At 36.1% G+C, this 18,321-nt stretch overlaps 1 protein-coding gene and 1 non-coding gene across 3 annotated transcripts; both read right to left on the bottom strand.

The window, feature by feature from the left end:
* Positions 1-956: 956 nt before the first annotated feature.
* On the bottom strand, positions 957-1,028 carry TRNAC-GCA (transfer RNA cysteine (anticodon GCA)). The gene has a single exon. It is a non-coding gene; the product is annotated as a tRNA-Cys (tRNA).
* A 1,953-nt stretch (positions 1,029-2,981) lies between these two features.
* On the bottom strand, positions 2,982-15,703 carry LHY (Homeodomain-like superfamily protein). Of its 2 annotated transcripts, none has more exons than XM_023693686.2 (7): positions 15,650-15,703; positions 15,420-15,531; positions 15,075-15,136; positions 5,403-5,615; positions 5,138-5,326; positions 3,875-5,059; positions 2,982-3,794 (listed from the first exon to the last, which is right to left on the bottom strand). In XM_023693686.2, the coding sequence occupies exons 1-7, from the start codon at positions 15,686-15,688 to the stop codon at positions 3,384-3,386; spliced, it is 2,211 nt and encodes a 736-aa protein (XP_023549454.2). In that variant the 5' UTR covers positions 15,689-15,703; the 3' UTR covers positions 2,982-3,383. The 2 variants fall into 2 exon arrangements, with proteins under 2 accessions (XP_023549454.2, XP_023549456.2); XM_023693688.2 differs by having other exon boundaries at positions 3,875-5,044.
* Positions 15,704-18,321: the final 2,618 nt, after the last annotated feature.

The raw sequence follows: 18,321 nt of genomic DNA, 5'->3' as shown, positions 1-18,321 counted from the left end.
CTTACTTTTTACTTCGAAGAGTGAAAGCTATCCTAAAAATTCAATACGAGTCATTTCAACATGTTTTTATCCTTACTCACATGCATCCTAGGAAAATTTTGAAGAATCATCAAACATAGAATTGCTCCAAGGAAAGCATGGAACTTCTTATGATTGATCCACAAAAAAAGCTTGTTAGTATAGGTAATGACTTTCAATTATTTTAAGTATTTCTTAGTCATCCTAGTCTCATGATCGTTTTTATTCGAATGTGGTTTCGGTTCATTTATGCATCTCTCTTTTATTCGAGTGTCACATGCTCACTAGCTTCCGTTTTACTTCATTCTCGAACCACATCTTAGTGGAAGAAGTACCACTCTAATACCATTTGTAATGACTCATGTCCAAGATTTAGATAAGGATTCAAAATTTAGATTCAACACTTGATGACCCCGACATTTCTTATATCCTTTGTGACACTACTTACCCCTCACTTTTAAGAGCGAAGTTGACAAACCAACAAAAGTTCTTCCAAAAGTCCAAGGAAGATGCACCTTATTGGTTCTTATATCCTTACAAATGTGTCACAATTTCTAACTTCTAAGATAGAAGTTTATTTAAGTTAACTCAATTAAAAACTAAAACTAAAAACAGTCTCAAACTTTTTAAAAATTTAAAAATGGACTATCTTTCATTTGTACAAATAATGAATTTAATGGAGGTTTAACTTGTTTTTATGAGATGGTTTAACTTGTTTTTATGAGATGAATTATGACAATTACAAGTAATTTGTAAGCAATAAACTTAACTCAAAAAACACGAAATTAAAAGGGCCCAACCGGGTTCGAACCGGTGACCTCGAGATGAATTATGACAATTACAAGTAATTTGTAAGCAATAAACTTAACTCACGTAAATGAGCTTTATTAATACACATGTAATAGTTTGGAAAATCAAAGAAAAAACACGAAATTAAAAGGGCCCAACCGGGTTCGAACCGGTGACCTCTTGATCTGCAGTCAAATGCTCTACCACTGAGCTATGGACCCATGATTGAGAACAAGTTAACATTTTAACTTAATATTTTTTACTAAATTTGGGTGGTGATAAGTGGATCCCACCGTGGTTCATAAATTAAATCCCTACCCATAATACATATTTTTATTTTAAATTTAAGAAATATTTCATGTTATAAGTTCATTAAACTCGAAAAGATGATAAACTAAAATTTAAATTAAACCTAAGTATTCAAATCATGCCAAGAGAAAATTATACTGATTTCGTCCAATTCATCGTTAAGTCTAAACTGATCATTTAAAATGTTTGAGCGAACATATCGGAGATAATCAAGGTCACATTTGAATCAAACTATGGACAACAAAAATGGGTTTGATCTTCCAGGTGGTCCTGAATCTTCCTTGATTCAGCTGCCAAATTGTGGGCAGTACATATGCTTCATCGGCGTCGACATCCATGCGGATGAATTCATCAACGATCTCTCTGCTGGATTGGATCGGATCAGGTGAAGTTCAAAACTCTTAATTGTTAATGTTTTATGTTCGGGCTTTTGGTGTCTAATGGGATTTCTTCAGTTACTTTGGACTTTTGTAGTTTATGTAATTTATTGCAGTTTGCTTTGGATTATGGTGCAGTAATTCCGGCTTTGGACTTCAATGATACGAGTTATTGAAGAACCACACGGGAGAGATTGTGGCCTAAATTAATAAAAGCCTCTGTGCGTGAATATAGCTACAACCCGAATTTCAATGGTTTGAATATTGACTAAAAAGACGAGATAAAAGTAAAATCAACGCTACTAACACCCCAGACAACTCTCTATATGATCACGCAGCTTTCAAACGCTCCTACCACTTTGACTTGTAGCCAAAGAACATTCGAAAATTAAAGTAGAAAGGGGTGAATATAAAAATATTAAGTAGTGTAACAACCCATCTTTCCCTATCTTGAAAAGCAAACCAAGGGTTTAACAAATGCTATAAATGTCATGAACACTTGCTCTCATGGGTTGTGACAACAAGTAGTTTGTGAGATAAAATTCAAAAATTCAAAAATCCAAACAAAAATAACTAACTCTCCACCAACGCACGCTCTGAGGAAAAAAGGCCATATCAGACAAATCTTCGTCAACCAGTTGACAAGGAAAAACTCTACTACGATCAATCCAAAGAGTGAAGAATTCGATAAACAATCTTTAAGTTCAGATAATGATATGAGAAGATACCAAATATTACTAGTTTTGGATCAAAACAACTCCAAGCATGTTGCTTTACTTGTTGATTGCCAACACTTAGTAGCCGAGGCTTGAGGCGAGCACAAAACTCAGACTTGACAAATGAGAGGCCCAACTTGGTTGAGTTTAAGCTAAATAATATCATTTAATGGACCATATTTTTATCTCATTTCAACTACCATATCTGTTCATGCATATGCTTTTCTACAAATATGAAAGGGATGATTTAGTAATAAATAGTATCAAACCATTTTTAGTAAACACCACCAAGAGAATAACACACTTCTACTCCCATTAATTTCATTCCTCTTCCAACTCCTAAAAAGTAAACTGGGTATTGTAAAATACTCCAGATCTGGTTCAAACACCACGATATTAAGAGCAGAACAAAGACTTTAAACCAAGAATATCAAAATATGGAGATCATCAAATGCATATTTTCTCAGCTAAACAGCCATAACGACCTGAAATCGGGATTCGGGTTCATCTTCTACAACATCTATTTTCTCCCTAATAACTAAACAGTCCAAGAATAGGTCATGCATGAGAGGATTACAGTAACAACTTACAGTCAGTCATGTTCCCAACAACACTTCCTGATACGGATCAGAGATGGGAGTCTGTTCAAATTATCAACTTCAAATCAAATCACAGAGCCTTCTATAGAGTTCTGTTCTTGCAACTGGAAAACATCCAGCCAGTAAATCAGTAATCAAAATAAGATCATAAACATAAACTGAAAGCCACATCATGAGGAATGAATGATAGCAAGGTATTATTATCATCAGCAGCCAAGGGAATGTCTTCATTACTTCAGTAGTTTCTACACGATTAATAAATCTGACACTTTAGGTTCCTAGATACTGGAACATGCATTAGAATGCTAAACTTAGACCATCTTCATTAAGAAACTAAAGTCTTGGAATAGGTAACAGGATAATGGCTACTGGGGTACTGAACAATTCTTACAAAAAGGCTAATTTAGGTAATCTTCAGTTCAGATGTATAAGTTCGAATGTACCAATCACATAATGTAGGCATTTTATAGTACACACGCGAAGAATTAAAGTGGGAAAGATAGATTGACGAGGAAGGTTAGATATACATGCAGCAGACAAAGGTTTCCTTTGCTCGTTTGCATGCTAATCAACTGTCAATTTGTGGCTTTCTGCTCCAGGCGTAGTCTTTTTTGATCTCCCTCCTCACTGTGGTTGCTGGATGTTGTCATTCTCTTTTCCTTTGCCTCCACTGAACATCTTTTATAAGGTTTGAATCCTGTTCGACAACCCTTGGGGGTTCCATTTCCTTGTCCAATTGTGAGAATTTTTCCCTCTCCATTGTTGTCACCTGTTGCTGATGTGTATCTCTCCATAACTTGATCTCTAGAAGGTCCACAAATCTTGCTGTTAAGGTCCATAACGGATGCACAACTATCTTTATCTATAATGTTACTATCTTTCTCAACATTCTCATTCTTCTCATTCTCGTTTTCTACATCATATGAAGGTGAAAAGCTTTGAGGCAATATGTCACGGGTGAAGAGAGCTTGAAAAGCCAACCGCCCCTGTATGATATAAATTACGAGAAAATGTAAGCATTATAAGAAGAAAACTGCAACAAAATACATTGAATAAACTAACATACCCTTTTTACCTCATCAGAAACCTCCTTCCAAGATTCATTTATGTTACTGATGCATCTACTGCGACGATTACTGGACTCGGAAGCTGGACAAGTCATCTCAAGCTCTTTTTCCTCCTTTTCTTCTTTATCATTATTTTCTGTCGCATCTATCTCTTGATCACTTCCAGATGGTGTATTGGAACCACATGAGGAGCGATCTACTTGTTTTCCCCTCTTTCCCTTGTTTGAATCATGAAACTCATCCTCAGCAGGTTTCTTCTCGTCATGGGCAGGTTTCACCGTAGCATTTGCATTTGCATTTGCACCTCCACTACCCTCAGAATCAGATGATGAATGAGTAGGTGACTTGGAACCTGAATGTTGAGCAGTTAAAGCTTCTGATTGTTCCGCATCAATTTGCATGGAACTTTCTGCTTTGTCCTTGGACTCGGGATTTGGACAGGTATCTGATGGTTGTGCCACAGGAGCAGATATAGCAGAACTGGTAAAGGCAGAATGAACAGGGGCACATAAAGGTAGCAGTCCATGGGCCGCCCACCATGCAGTTGCAGCTGCTACAGTTGCTGTAGCAATGGCTTCCATACTTGGGGTGGAGTTCATTTGCTTGGTTCTAAAACTTTCCTTATCACACATGGGAGAATCTACAGAAGCTTCAGGATTCACATAGGGCCAACATGTTGCTGTCAAACTTGCTATTGCATGGGCTGCAGGGTTTTGTTGAAGGGTAGACACAACGAGATTTGAAAATGAGGAGGACATATGGAGAAGTGACTTATAATTTTCTTGGTTAGGGGGAAGTAAGGTAAATGGAGTGGGATGAACAGTTGGATATGATTGATAAATGCACCTAGGTGCATTATTTTGACGTTCGAAGGAAACAGAATCAGATGGATTCCGATGTATGTTATGCTCTCCTGGAACCTCCATTGCTGGATTAAAAGAGGATTCCTGCAGCGGAGTGTCTGTTACAGACTCTTGAACATTTGCTCCCAAGCTTCCATCGACCACATGCACAGGCACATGCCTTGGATAGTTATGAGCAACTTGCATTTCATCTCCAGACAGTACGCAGCTTAAAGCTTCTTTCTTTTCAACAGACACAATTTTTTCTTGTGAAGCACTTGCAATCTCAAATTCTGAAACCTTGCCCCTGCCTTTATCATGGAGTGGCTGTTTTGCATCAAGCTAAGGTAGTATGACATTACGATTCAATATAAGTTAAAAGAACATATAAGATTCATTTGTTTCACATTGCACAATTACCTCTTTAAATGAAGGCACAAACTCCCTGAAAGCACATAAGTCGTTCAGGTTCAGTTTAACTTGCGCAGGTACAGAATTTTTGTTTTTCCAAGAAAAGAAGTTAGCTTCTCGTGAAAGGGTAAATACTTCTGAGCAATTATCGTCATGAGTATCCATTTCGCTAGTTGCTTGTTCTTCTCCACTAGTGGCCTAATAGTATGAGTAGCAAAAGTGAAATATCAATACATATTAACGCATTGGAAGAAGATAGAAGAGTGCACCACACCTCATTCAGTGGCTCTTTCTCCAAATCTAAGATTTGTTTGCTCTGTGAAGAAGACACCAAAGTCAAGAGCTTCCCATCATTTGCACCCAACTTTGATATAGGAGTTTTCCTTGGGTAAGGATTACTTGGTTTCCTCTTCGGCCGAGGTGGTGGAATATCTATATCAAGAGTTTGTCCTACAGGAATTCCCTTAATGAGTGCTTCCTTTTCCAACTGGGAAAATTAAATTAAAGAAAAAATCAGAATCTCAGAAAATAAAACATATCTTCGCACAATATCCACTCAGAGAACATTTTTAAAGATATCCATTCTTGTAGTGGGGAGTTGAACAATTGCTGAAAAATTATATTGAACTAGGAACTTTGTACATGATCTAGGACGCAAGAATCTAAGAAACAGATAGTGGCCTGATTTGATATGTTCATATAGAAGTTCAGGCTCCAGAAGGAACATGAAAATGGTAGTTTACATGCACAGTCCTTTCAAGGATAAGGGACCTTGTAAATTTAACCGTCGAAATTGTCTTCTACTGTAAAGAGTGCGAACTTTTGCCTTGAAGTTGGCAGATAAATTATATTATTAGAAAGTATTTACAAAACAAAAAATGAGGCTATCAAAACCTCAATACACTTTCAAAACAGTTCACCTCATTTTAGCTATCCAAATAAAACATGTTGTCAAATGTCGAGAAATGCCATCTACAAATAAGAAAAAGATGGAAGATAACATAATTATTGCCAAAACTGTGAACCACTAGTATTTACAGAAAAAGAAATCCAACACCCACTCAAGCTTGAGCGAACTTATATATCAATTTGTCAAACTGCCCCTTTGAAAGCACATCCTTGTTGGCTTCGTTGCCAGAAAATAAATGATACACATAACACAGGCATTAATCTTCTCCTTTATCAAATGGCTGTCAGTCTATTATGCTTGGTCCTATATTTTATGAAATGCTTGTCAATTGCAGCATGTTTTGTTCTATCATATAGAAGTGGACTATGAACTATACAGATAGCAATCTTGTTTGAAGTAAATATGTACAGGTGACTTAGATAGAACTTCCATTCTTCAAGTATTCTTCATCATAATATTTGCGGTGCCAAAGCTGACAATTCAAGTTTCGTAATGCTCCAGGCCATTACATCTCATTCCCTTATTGACATCACATCAGATCTCTTCTCACTCCATCCCTCATCTCTCATACCGTCATCACTCCCCATCTCTGGCTTGAGTCTGTCAGTCTCATCTTTGTTGGGCCTCTATTTCTGGCATTAGCTATGTCTTTGTCATCGTCTCTAGCTTCGTCTCCATCATCAATCCTCTGGGAAAGACCCAAGCATGAGCCACTCCCTCCAAGGCATCAATGACCAGATCTTCACACTCCCTCGACTCAAAACCTCTTCTTTCCTCTCCCATCCCTCCCTACCTTGGACCCTCTCCATGCGTTTTTAAACTCACTATTCCTAAATAACTCCTAATAACTATAGTCAAATGTGGTGGTGGTTCTATCATCATTGATATTTTCTTCTTCTCTTTAACTTAAGCTTACTCGGTGATTAAGATACTCGTACCATTACTAGCTATATTCATCTTTTTCTTCTCAATTTTCCTAGTATTCATGTTCCACTGAGGAGTTGCGATGTGAATTTGTGGTAAGCATTATTCTGGACCATTGACGACAATTGAGCCAAAATTGCAAGTCCAAAAAAAAAAAAAAATGTAACCATCGAGGCTTAAACCAAAAGATCCAAATCACTATGAATTGCCTAATAAACCCAAACCAAACGGTTTTTCAAGTAGATGGACTTCAGTTTGGTTCAAAGTTTAAAATAACTGAGAAACTCGGTTAGACTCTCAGTTTAGACTAAAATCAATATGCACCCCTAACCTCAAGTATGTCTCCAAGCACATGCTCACAATTTCTTTGCCCATCAAATTGCGGGTGGTAAGCAATGGTTGGAATCCATGGAATGCAAAAGACCCAAGGAGCTGAACCACATCTCAAACAAATGTTGCTACTATCATTTCACTAAATAATGTTGCCACACTGGTCTGAAGTGTGCATACTTTTCAACCTATAAGCCACTGTGAAGATGGCATCATTTCCATAGATTTTGAAAGGCCATCCATGAAATCCATCAAAATATCTTCCTAGATTTTAGCCAACATTGGAAGTGGTTGAAGAAGACCGGGTGCACACATGCCAAGGACTAAGGTTTAATGGAATAAAATACTTTTATTCCAATAATTCAATCATCAGATACATACTCTTCTTATATAGGTGAAAAATTCAAATATGAAGGGATAGAATCAGGAAATAATACAATAAAATAAAATAATTATCAAAATATTTTAAACCAACATGTTAAATCAATACTGAACTCAAAAACTTAAGCAAACGGATTACACTAAATTTAACTATAACAAAATTTTAACACTCTTCACTTGTGGGCTTGGAAATTTGTAAAAACCTCAGCAAGTGGAAATCAATATTAAATGAGAAGGAAACAACTTAAAGGAGCTGGAATACAAAACTTTAAATGGATAGGTTACTGTAAATTCAATTATATTAATACCTCAATACAAGGTGTTGTTAGGCTTCCAAATTGTACAATGTTTCACATACATGTTAATATTTGTCTGCATATCAATCTAGTATAACACTCTCGTGAGCCTCGTGTAAGTACGATGTTACTCCCTCCCAATATAGAATCATGGTACATGTGTAGTACTGCAAGAAGTAAGGTCGATGTCTTCAACAAGACTAGGCAATCTTTATGGATTAAGGTCCCCTTTTTAGTGTGTATTTAGATATGTTGGCCAAATCTTCTTGAGGTTGTTAGTTATCTGAATAAGTTTTGGGTCATTTAAGACCTCACCATTAGACACTTTGATATCAAGAATGGTGAGAAACTTGCCAAGTGAATGACTGGGCAAGGCGTGGTCGAGCATAAGTGGCATTGTTTTCAAACTCAAATCATATTGAGTCTTGAAGCCAACCAACAGTTCAGAAACCTAGCATTATTGACTAGTTGTAGAACTCTAAACTCTAGGAGGTACTTCAATGCCTGTTGATCAGTCCTTGGAATAAACTTTCGGCCTGGTAAGTATGTTCTCCATTGTTGAATTAAAAGGACCATCACCATCAGCTCCTTTTTGTAAACACACATCAATTGAGCTTAGTGTAACAAATTTTGAATGAAATTGTGATTATGTGCTACACCTATGATAAAACTATCTCTAATCCGGTATTGGATTGCATCAATCTCAATCATGAAAGGCAAGCTGAAGTGCAGAAGAGCCAACATAGGCAAGTTACCACCCCACTGGGAGTCTTTCTAGAGGAATTGGGTGCAAGAAGCGACAATAGTATTATAATTTGAAACAAACTGTCAATAGTATCCCGTGAGATTTCAGAATCCCAAAAGCTCTTTCACATTAGTGGTCATTGAAATTGCAGCATCGACCGTACCTTTTCTAGGTCTACCTCCATTCATTGTGCTAACACCTACTCACCAAGATCCTCTATGAGCTCTCTTGCCAATCGAGACATTCTTCAAGTTCTCATAAGGATTGTTCTCCTTGTGGATTAAAAACTATAGTCGGTGATATATGGACATAAATCTAGGTTGTAAATTAGAATATCAGAAAAGATTACTAGGAAGTACTTGTGTAAGAAGGGACTAAAAAGGATAGTTGTGAGTGCATTCACGAGATCTATTAAGGTTGATATAATTAAATTTACGTAACCCATCGGCCTAAGCATTTGGGTTCAGTGGTGATAACAATGTATCAGCGAACACCTATAATGTCATTTCCTCCCCATTTATTTTTTAATTAATATTTATTTCCATTGGGCCTTATACAAATTTTCAAGCTCACAAGTGAGGCGGGAGTGCTAATCCATCAACTTAGGCTTTTCGGTTCAATAGTGATTTAACAAAAAACATCACAAGAAATTCATAGCTTCTTTCGTCATTTGGAAGACTATCTTAGGTATACCTTCTTTAATCACTCAAATCCAATGATAACCCAACTTAAGATCTATCTTAGAGTAGATTTTAGACCCATAAAGCTTATCCAAAAACTCCTCAACCACTGGTATTGGAACCTATCAGGGGTAGTTGATGTTGTTGAGCACTTGATAGTTCACACAAATCCCCAACTCCCACCAATTTTTCACTAGGATAACAAAGCTTGAATACAATTTCAACCGTCAACATTTCACTTAATAAGCCTTCGAATTTTTGTTTTCTATACATGGGGTAGTGTATGGTCGGACATTAACAAGAGTATGCCTTCCTTCATCTACATGCGGTGGTTGATGTTTCTTCAGAGTGCCATTCTTAGCTGTGGTTGAAGGGTGAGCCATGTTCAGTTAATAAGGAAATCTACCTCTGGGAAGGAATAAGGTGGACTGAAGATACGACCCTCTCAAAAATCAGGTTGCCAATTAAGACTAGTAGCTCAACTAGATCAATTATGTTCTTCCTAGGTGCAAGCTAATCTTTTTAAGAAACTTATATCCTTGGTTGTGACAGGGCAAATGAAGTGTATTACCTGGCATGCTTGCTTGCACGTCCAATATCAACAACTGTCACATTCAACTAATCATTTGCAAGCAAATCAGCTCCATAGTAGTAAAATAAACTAGGATTCCAACGCTATCAACAGCTACTAACTTGAGGTTTTTTTCAGCAATGTCTTTCAGACTACACAAATAGTAACCCTTCTCTAAAACTGTTCTCACTTCAGTCAGTAACGCAAATGAACAAAAGAAAAACAAAAAAAAAAAAAATGAAGATGATTAAGACCCCCTTCCATTTATGCATTATTGGGGCCTATCATGTGGAAAAAAAACTCTTAGAATTTTCTGCGAGTGGCCTCTCTGTTTTTGGTTTCAATGGTTAATGTTGTTGCCTTCTGTTTGCTCTCGGGGACTGTACAAATTAAAGGGTTTCAGAAGTTCATTCCACTGTATGGCCATTGTACCAATCATAAGTTAAACTTTGGTCATATTTTTATGAATTTCTCCAAAGAGATGACGAGTTGGTGTTCTTGGCGAGAAAATAGTTTTCAAATTATGGAGAAATTCTATTTTAGACACCCTACTGTCAAGACTACTTAACTTCCAAAGTGCTATGCTCTTTTTCTAGCCATCAAACCTTTCACAAGGTTTCTTTGATACCAATTTTGGTGTGAACCAAACGAGAGAAACTTTATAAATGAAATCTGACATGTCAGCAGATAGAACACTAGTACTTATACTAGTTTACGCCAACTATATCCCTACTAACCCCACATCAGCTAGTTTATGCCAATCAAATCCTAACTAAGTCACCGGCTAGTTTATGCCAGCCAAATCACAACTAACCTAACAGCTAGTTTATCCCAATTGAAGCCTAACTACCAATATCTAAACTGGGTTGAAAATTCATGAATGTGATCAAAGCACTGTGGCACGTATATAGATATTGTCTCATACACAATATTGAGCAAGGGAGGGGAACAATATCAAGCAGGCACTAACTGTAACAAACAAAATCCTGTGGAAGCACATTTCCAAATGTAACCAGAAAACTGTAAGGTGGACTTTTTTTTTTCAGATTAGACAACGAAGAAAGGATCGTGTTTGGAAAAAATATCTGAATAGGTAATTAGTCATTTAACTTTATTTTGACTCGACTGTATTAGATGGCACGCTCTAAAGCATTTTTTCCCTAGTAATTGTTGGCCTGAGTACCAGAGAGAACCATCTTAAGTTTAGAAGACATCGTCCTGAGTTAAGAACTAAGAAACGGCTACTTTCTCCAGTATTCTTCATAACATTTGGCAAACTCAGCATGCCAAACATAATGAAATGGTCCCTGGAGGAACTAGGTGCTTCACTTGCAGGTATTTTTTTAATCAGTACTTCACCTTAAATGCTATTTTGGATAATACTCTCTCTAGGGGAATCTAGAAGGAGTCACTAGGGAGGGAGTGAATCCTTGTCATTTTCTATGTGAGTGGGTGGTAGAGTTGATTTACCTTAAAAATGCAATAGGGGACATGGTGACCAACACTCCTCCACCCTTGGCATAAATTGAACATACTAGTTGGCCTGCCACCCCTAGACCAAGAAAACTGCCTAAATTCAACAAAAGAGGATGAATCATTAGCAAACCCATTAGTCGGGTAGACTAGTTAAATCAAGGCAATATAGGAGAAGGGCATTCATGAGTATCAACATGAATGTGTCATCCGAATCTTGTAGGATTAGGCACATGTCCCCGTGAGTTAGATAAGGTGCATAAGCTAGCCTAGATACTCCCATCTAAAGGAGGAAGGAAAATAAAATTAAAAAAGATAAAGGTAACTTAAAATAATAAGGGGCAAGCATATACAGTGAGTTTCAGTAAGTTAAGGATTGGAGACCCATCAATAGCACATGAACTGTTGAAAGCAAGCCATCACAGACTCAACTGACTCTTGACCACTTTCTATGCAATTGGATTTACCTAAAAAGGCATTGTTGGGAGGGGGAAAACAGTGTTAACTCTCCAGTACACTTAGGGCAAGGTCAGCCTAGGTGAATCATTCAACTGTGTTAACTCTCTGGCCATTTTATGTGGGATAGGCTTACCAGCATTGTTCTCCTTCTCACTGAATGAAGGTTTCTATTATAGAAAATAGCCCCAAGATGGTTTATCTATCTAATATTGGGTCGATATGAGCATAAGTACATCCTAACATCATTTATGGGGAGCCGGACGACAAAGCCTCCTCCTCAAATAAAGATGTCTCTGACCATTTCAGCGTACCGTCCCTTCTTCTCACTAAGCCACTTCGTCCGCGCCCTATTCGTCATGTTCAAGCTTTCAAGCCCGAGAATAGCCAGTTGGAAAGACTGTATGAAAAAGTGTTTCTAACCGGTAAGGAATAAGTTCACCTTAAAGGACCTCTATCTCAAAACCCCCGGTCTAAGAAATTCTCTTCACCAGTCTGAAAAAGCAGGGGAAGCATTGGCAGCTAAGGTCTCAGTCAAGTATTCCAAGCGCAAGGGTCACTTCACGATATCAAGGATGTTCCGGGCTTTCGGTCTAGTCCAATCGGCCTAAGGCCCATCTGCTATTCCAGTTTAGCAGACCTAGCAATCATCCTAATCTTTACCACTCCTCCGGTAGCAAGAAGAAGCTGATAAAGATCATCAAGCAAGGATGGTTGGCCACTATCTGTAGATACCTTTACCAATTCAACAGTCATGAGGATGCCCTTATCCAATTTTGTAAGAATGTGAATCACTTGCCAATTATCTCCCCATGTATGAATTAGAGATGGTAAAGTGACAAAATTTAAGACAATAAGAATAAAGCGATGAGGAAGCAGACTTTACCAAGTACATCAGGAAAGTTTCACAAAAATAAGTCGGAGCAAGGACACTGAGTCCTGGGACATGTAAAGATTATGCGTATATATATTGGATAGGAATATGCAAAGATTATAATTAAAAAATAAAAAGGAAATCATTTGACTACAAATTTGATTGGCTGAACTCAAGTTTCATGCACAAAAAACCTTTACTTAAACTGCTAATAAAAATATAGTTGCGTATAGCAAGCCCCAAACTTTTTAAAGAAATCTTTTCTTGCTTTGTTTTTCAAAAGAATAAAACTATAAAACAAATCTTTACGATCACAGAAATAAATTTGAATAAACAAGACACAGTTGGGAAGCCCCAACGTTACCACAAGATCAAGGCCATAAATGAGTTAGGAAGATATATTCAATTTCATCACTAATGTGGTGGCGCTGAAAATGGCTATTGAATTTACCATGTGTACTACAGGTTCAAAAGGAGACAAAACTATATCAAATAGAAAACAAATTTGGCACATTTATACGCTAACAAAGATTTAAAAAAAAAACACTCGATCATATTCCGTTCACTTGAGTCATATATACATTGGTGTGCATAAAACTTGAGTCCTTAAACCAAAGAAGGTAAAATTACAATAAAGAACAACCAACTTGTGGACCCATGCGAACAAACAAAATGATAATCAACTTTAATATGTTTAACTCACTCATACAATCCTGATAAGAAGTACCCAAGTACCATTGGATATTTTTTTTCAAGAAGAAACTATATTTTTAATGAAAAGAAAAAAAAAAGTTCATGGATACAAATCCAAATTGGAGAAAGCTAAATAAAAATTAACAAGGCACAAATGCATCCAATCAAGAGAAATATTGCTAAAAGAATAATTAGCAGACAAAGAAGACAAAGAACATCCAAGAGAAGCTTTAATCTTGGCCAAATCAAGATGCTCCCTCCAAGATAAGCACATATCTTCAAGATGAGATACTAAAACCTAACGCAATCTAGAGTTGATACTTTTGGATCTTTAAACAACTCTTCACTTTTGTGAGTTGCAATTTACACATTGTTGATGTACAACATTACTTACCCCCAACATTTTTTTTCCTAGATAACAAGTTAAACTCATTTTGTTCGAAAGTAAACTCCAGACATAAATAGTTTAAACATGTAAGAGATAACATCAGTATCCTTTCCTCACGGCCTCATTGTAAATTGAGAACCTAAGTATTGTCGGTTTGTGAAATTATTAATCTCATGCTGTCGTCAGCACATCCTTTTGCAACTAAAAGTTGTCCTTGCATTCTTTAAACTATTTGAATTGTGCATTATTTACCGTTAACTTGAAACTTTCAGTAAGCGTTTGATAATACCCAACAATCGAAAAAAAACATCAGAACTCTAGCATCCCAAGCCAGAGGATTTAGTCAAACGAAGCCATCATCTTGAGAAAGAGAAGTCATGCGACAACTTTAGGTTTGCATGTTTTGGAGAAAAGGTCTTCTTGTTCATCCTTTTTTTTGTTTTTTTAACTCAACGGTCATATGTCAAAGCCTCAGAGAAACATAAATCATTTTGATCAGTGTCATCAATGTTTTTTTTTTTTTTTTTTTTTTTTTTTAAATTATTATTATTAGAGACAATTTCATTTATATTTGAAATTTACAAAAAGGATGTAATATCCATAATGTTTACAAAAGACTTTTTCAATTTACAATGAGGATGACATAACTATAGGAAGCAAAAATATTAAACAGTTTACACCAAGATATAGCTGGGTAAATAACATTTTCAAAGAGATTTGTATAAGTATGTCTTTTCCGTGAATACTTTTTTATTTCTTTGTTTCCACATATTCCAAAAGAAAGCCATGATGATATTTTCCATAGATGAGATTTTGCATCAATCTTGTCAAACTAATTTTAGTCTAGTACCCATACTACAGATATGGCAACATATATAATCAATATATATAATAACAAGCATACAGGATAAGGCAACTAGGCCATAATGCCAATGGAAATACCTGCTATCCTAAAAAAATGGAAATACCTGTAAGAAATGCTCAGACATTCTACTGATGTGCAAGCAAGATTATGAAAAGAAACGCAGATGTTCTACTGATGAGCAAGCAAGATTATGAACCAAACAACTGGATCAAAAAAAAAAAAAAAAAAAAACACAAAAGGAAACAAGTTCGCCATAATACACAATATTTCATAAAAATGAAAGCATTGAAATCAAGGAAAACAAGCCAAGAAGAAGAAAAACCAAAAAATAAGAATAAGTAGAGAAGGGTACACATTGACCTTTGAAAAGAACTTCTGTGCATGACTTCGTATCTGGACTGCAGTTTTGGTTCCAATATGCTCTGCATATAAAGGCATACAATGGAGAATCAGGAGCCTTTTTGAGGGACAATATAAACTTGATAGCATTCATTAAAGGATCCAGATCAAATTAGCTCAACAATAACCATAAATTAGTATCACAGATCATAAAATGTTTAATTGAAGCAAATTCTGATTAATGACCTGTATGCAATTAAATTTTGCATCAAATATCAGGAAGTATATAATTCATCCAACCAAGGTTACAAACTAAGAAATCAACAAAAGTCAAAAAGGAATGCTGACAGTTGAGCAAAATATAACCTTCAATTCTCTGCCATGCTCGCCCATAGAGCTTCAGCGCCTCTAAAAATCGATTGTGCTCCTCCTCCGTCCAGCGCTCTCGTTGCTTTGTAATAGTATATGGCTTCCTGGTCTATCATATGTAGACCTCAATTATAAACAGTTTTCATTTTTCATTTCCTTCCCTTTACTTAACTTCTTCTCCTTAATTATCTTTTCCTTTTCTGTGAGAAGGGGGAATGGATTATTACCTTAAAAACCAAGTCTTCTCCTGAGGAGTTGGGTTCCATCGAAGGACCTGAGCAGCAACCGCTGCTTCAAATCCTCTCTAACGAGCAAGGGGTAAAAAGAAAACCTCCTTTCATCATTGTTAGGGATACAAAAAATTGTAAATGGTGAAGCCGTTGTTTCTTTTGTCACCGGGCTCCTTGACGCTACTGAAAAATAGAAAAAAAGCGACAGCAATCGGAAGCGATCCGTCTCTTTTTCAAGTAAACAAAATTAAGAGTTTCGTATTTAACTGCATCAGTAGACTTATAGTATGTAAAATTTTAATATAGTAGGAAACATCAAAATAAAACTTCATAGAAAATATTTTCAGAAGCCACCGTAACAAGATAGAGATACTTCGCCGAAAAAGAACTTAAAATGAAAATTCCTTATTCAGAATCCTCACCAAAACGAACTGGAAGACGCCAAAACCTTAGAATGTGGAAAAGAGAGAAAATTCTAATCAGTAATCAACAAACTACTTTCTCCAACTCACAGATATGCATCGTTACAATACCGATCTGGTAAAGTCAAGTTAACTATCCATTTAGCTGCCGAGAAAACATTAGAAATCGAATGATTAAAAATAAAACAGAGAAAGGAAAAATCAACTAACTTAAGCAGCAGCAAGCAATTCAATCTGCAAAAACAAAAGCCTAGAGATTAAGAACTCCATCCGTTTCTAAAAATTTTCTCGGCAACCAAACTGAGAGTAAGGATTAAGAAGAAGCCCTAGAGAGAGAGAGAGAGAGAGAGAGAGAGGGAGAGAGAAAAAGAAGAGTACCTTGGAAGAAAGCCATGGTTGGAGGTAATTCGGAAGGGAACAGTGGATAGTCCGATCATGCATGAGAGTGAAATCACTAGAAACTCAGCAGAAAACCCATGGTTTGTAGAGATTAAGAAGGTGAATTGAGGGAAAAAAGTAAGAAGAATCTGAAGAAGAGGAATGAATAAACAGAGAGGGTGGAAGTAGTAGCAGAGAGTATTGTTTTTGTTGTCTGTTTCCTTTTTCTTCTGTATGAGAGACCTAACGCACCGGAAGTTACAGTTTTGGGCGTCGGAGCAATCTCAGCCACTACAATTTCTTCTGGATTTTGCGCCGTTTAAAAAATAAAAACCAGCGAGTTTTTAGTTTTTTATTTTTTGAGGCTACAAACAAGTGGAAGAAGGCAATAGAGAAAGGTCGTTGCATTGGATTTTGACAAGTGGCACAAAACTAGTGGCTGTGGATGATAAAAGCCCACCGATGCGCTTTTTCCTTTCCTTTCTTTTCTTTTTCTTTTTCTTTTTTTCTTTTTTTTTTTTTTTTTTTTTTTTTTTTTTAAATTTTGAAATTTGTTATTTGGTCCTCCAATCTCGTCCACAAGTTCTAAGCTGAGGCTGAGTGCTTAAAAGCGTCCCGTCCAGCTGTCTTTGGTGGGGCCCGCGTACACGTGGCGACTATTGTAACCGGAAGTTGCCGGTCACGTGTGGGTTCGTAGTTGGTGGTATGCCTTTTTTCTTTCTGACGTGGATTCATGAAACCGCTACGTGGCGTTTTTCTAGAAAGGGGTGAGGCGTACGACAAGTTTCCGTGGTATATGAGGAGAGAGAGCTTCCCCACCGTGTATTTCTACTAAGCTTGGGGCGTACGGTGCTGAAACCACCATTTGTTAGATTTCATTTCCTTGTTTATTTTTTCTTACAGTAGAGACCAGTAGACCTAAATTTTTTTTTTTTTTAAAAAAAATAATATTCTTTAACTTTATAGTTTTAATAAAATAACAAACAATAAAAAATATTAGTTTATGAGAAAAATCCCTAATATTTTATTTTTTAAAAATATAAAAATTTAAGCGGTAAGAATGAGAAATACAATTGGAATCTCATATTCATAACCTTTATTTGGATCTCATATTCCTAACCTTTTTAAATAACCTTTAAATACGAGAGAAGCTATCAACTAATATCTACAAGGAAAATATAAACTAATTAAATATTGAGAATAAAATAAAATATACTACCAGTCAAATATTGGAAAAAATATTAATTGATTACAGAATATCTAATATATATTTCATAACTAATATATTATAATATCCCCTCAAATTGGAAAGAATATTAACTAATTTTAGATATATTCCATAACTGATATATTATAATATTCTCTCAAATTGGAAAAAATATTAACTAATTAGGAATATGTAAGATATATTCAATAACTAATATATTATATATCTCAACACCTCCTCAAGTTGGAGAGTGTAGGTAAGGTGTGTAGGTCAATAACACTTTTATTTTTTATAAGAATGACGGTATTACAAATGGACCTATTACCAGGAAGATTCAAAAGATTCAAAAAAAAAAAAATGTCAACAATAAAAATCCGAACTTAGGAGAGCAAATTGATTTCAAACCTGTCACATTATCCACCCACGCATATCAACATTGTTGGAAAATATTATTTTTAATTTCATAAAATATGTAAGGGTCAAATAGTCAATTTGACTTCGTCTTTTGTGGAGATTAAAGGGGATCGTAAATAAATCTCGGCCACAAAATCTTTTGTCGGGAGACTATAAATACCCACAATATGTTAGGTAAAAATCAGATTCGTGGATGAATGTAATTCAGATCTCAAATGGAGACGTTTTCCTTAGAAATCCGAACATCA

This window comes from Cucurbita pepo, chromosome 12 (genome assembly GCF_057944985.1).
Source record: "Cucurbita pepo subsp. pepo isolate OVF chromosome 12, ASM5794498v1, whole genome shotgun sequence".
NCBI lineage: Eukaryota > Viridiplantae > Streptophyta > Magnoliopsida > Cucurbitales > Cucurbitaceae > Cucurbita > Cucurbita pepo.
Note: the sequence above shows the minus strand (reverse complement) of the source record. Positions and strands in the feature narration are given on the sequence as shown.

Coding starts and splice junctions, on each gene's coding strand:
- LHY (XM_023693686.2), bottom strand. CDS start 15,688: ATGGAACCCAACTCCTCAGGAGAAGACTTGGTTTTTAAG. Junction 15,532..15,649: donor GAGAAGACTTGGTTTTTAAG/GTAATAATCCAT, acceptor TACATATGATAG/ACCAGGAAGCCATATACTAT. Junction 5,616..15,074: donor CACAGAAGTTCTTTTCAAAG/GTCAATGTGTAC, acceptor TAATTTTCCCAG/TTGGAAAAGGAAGCACTCAT.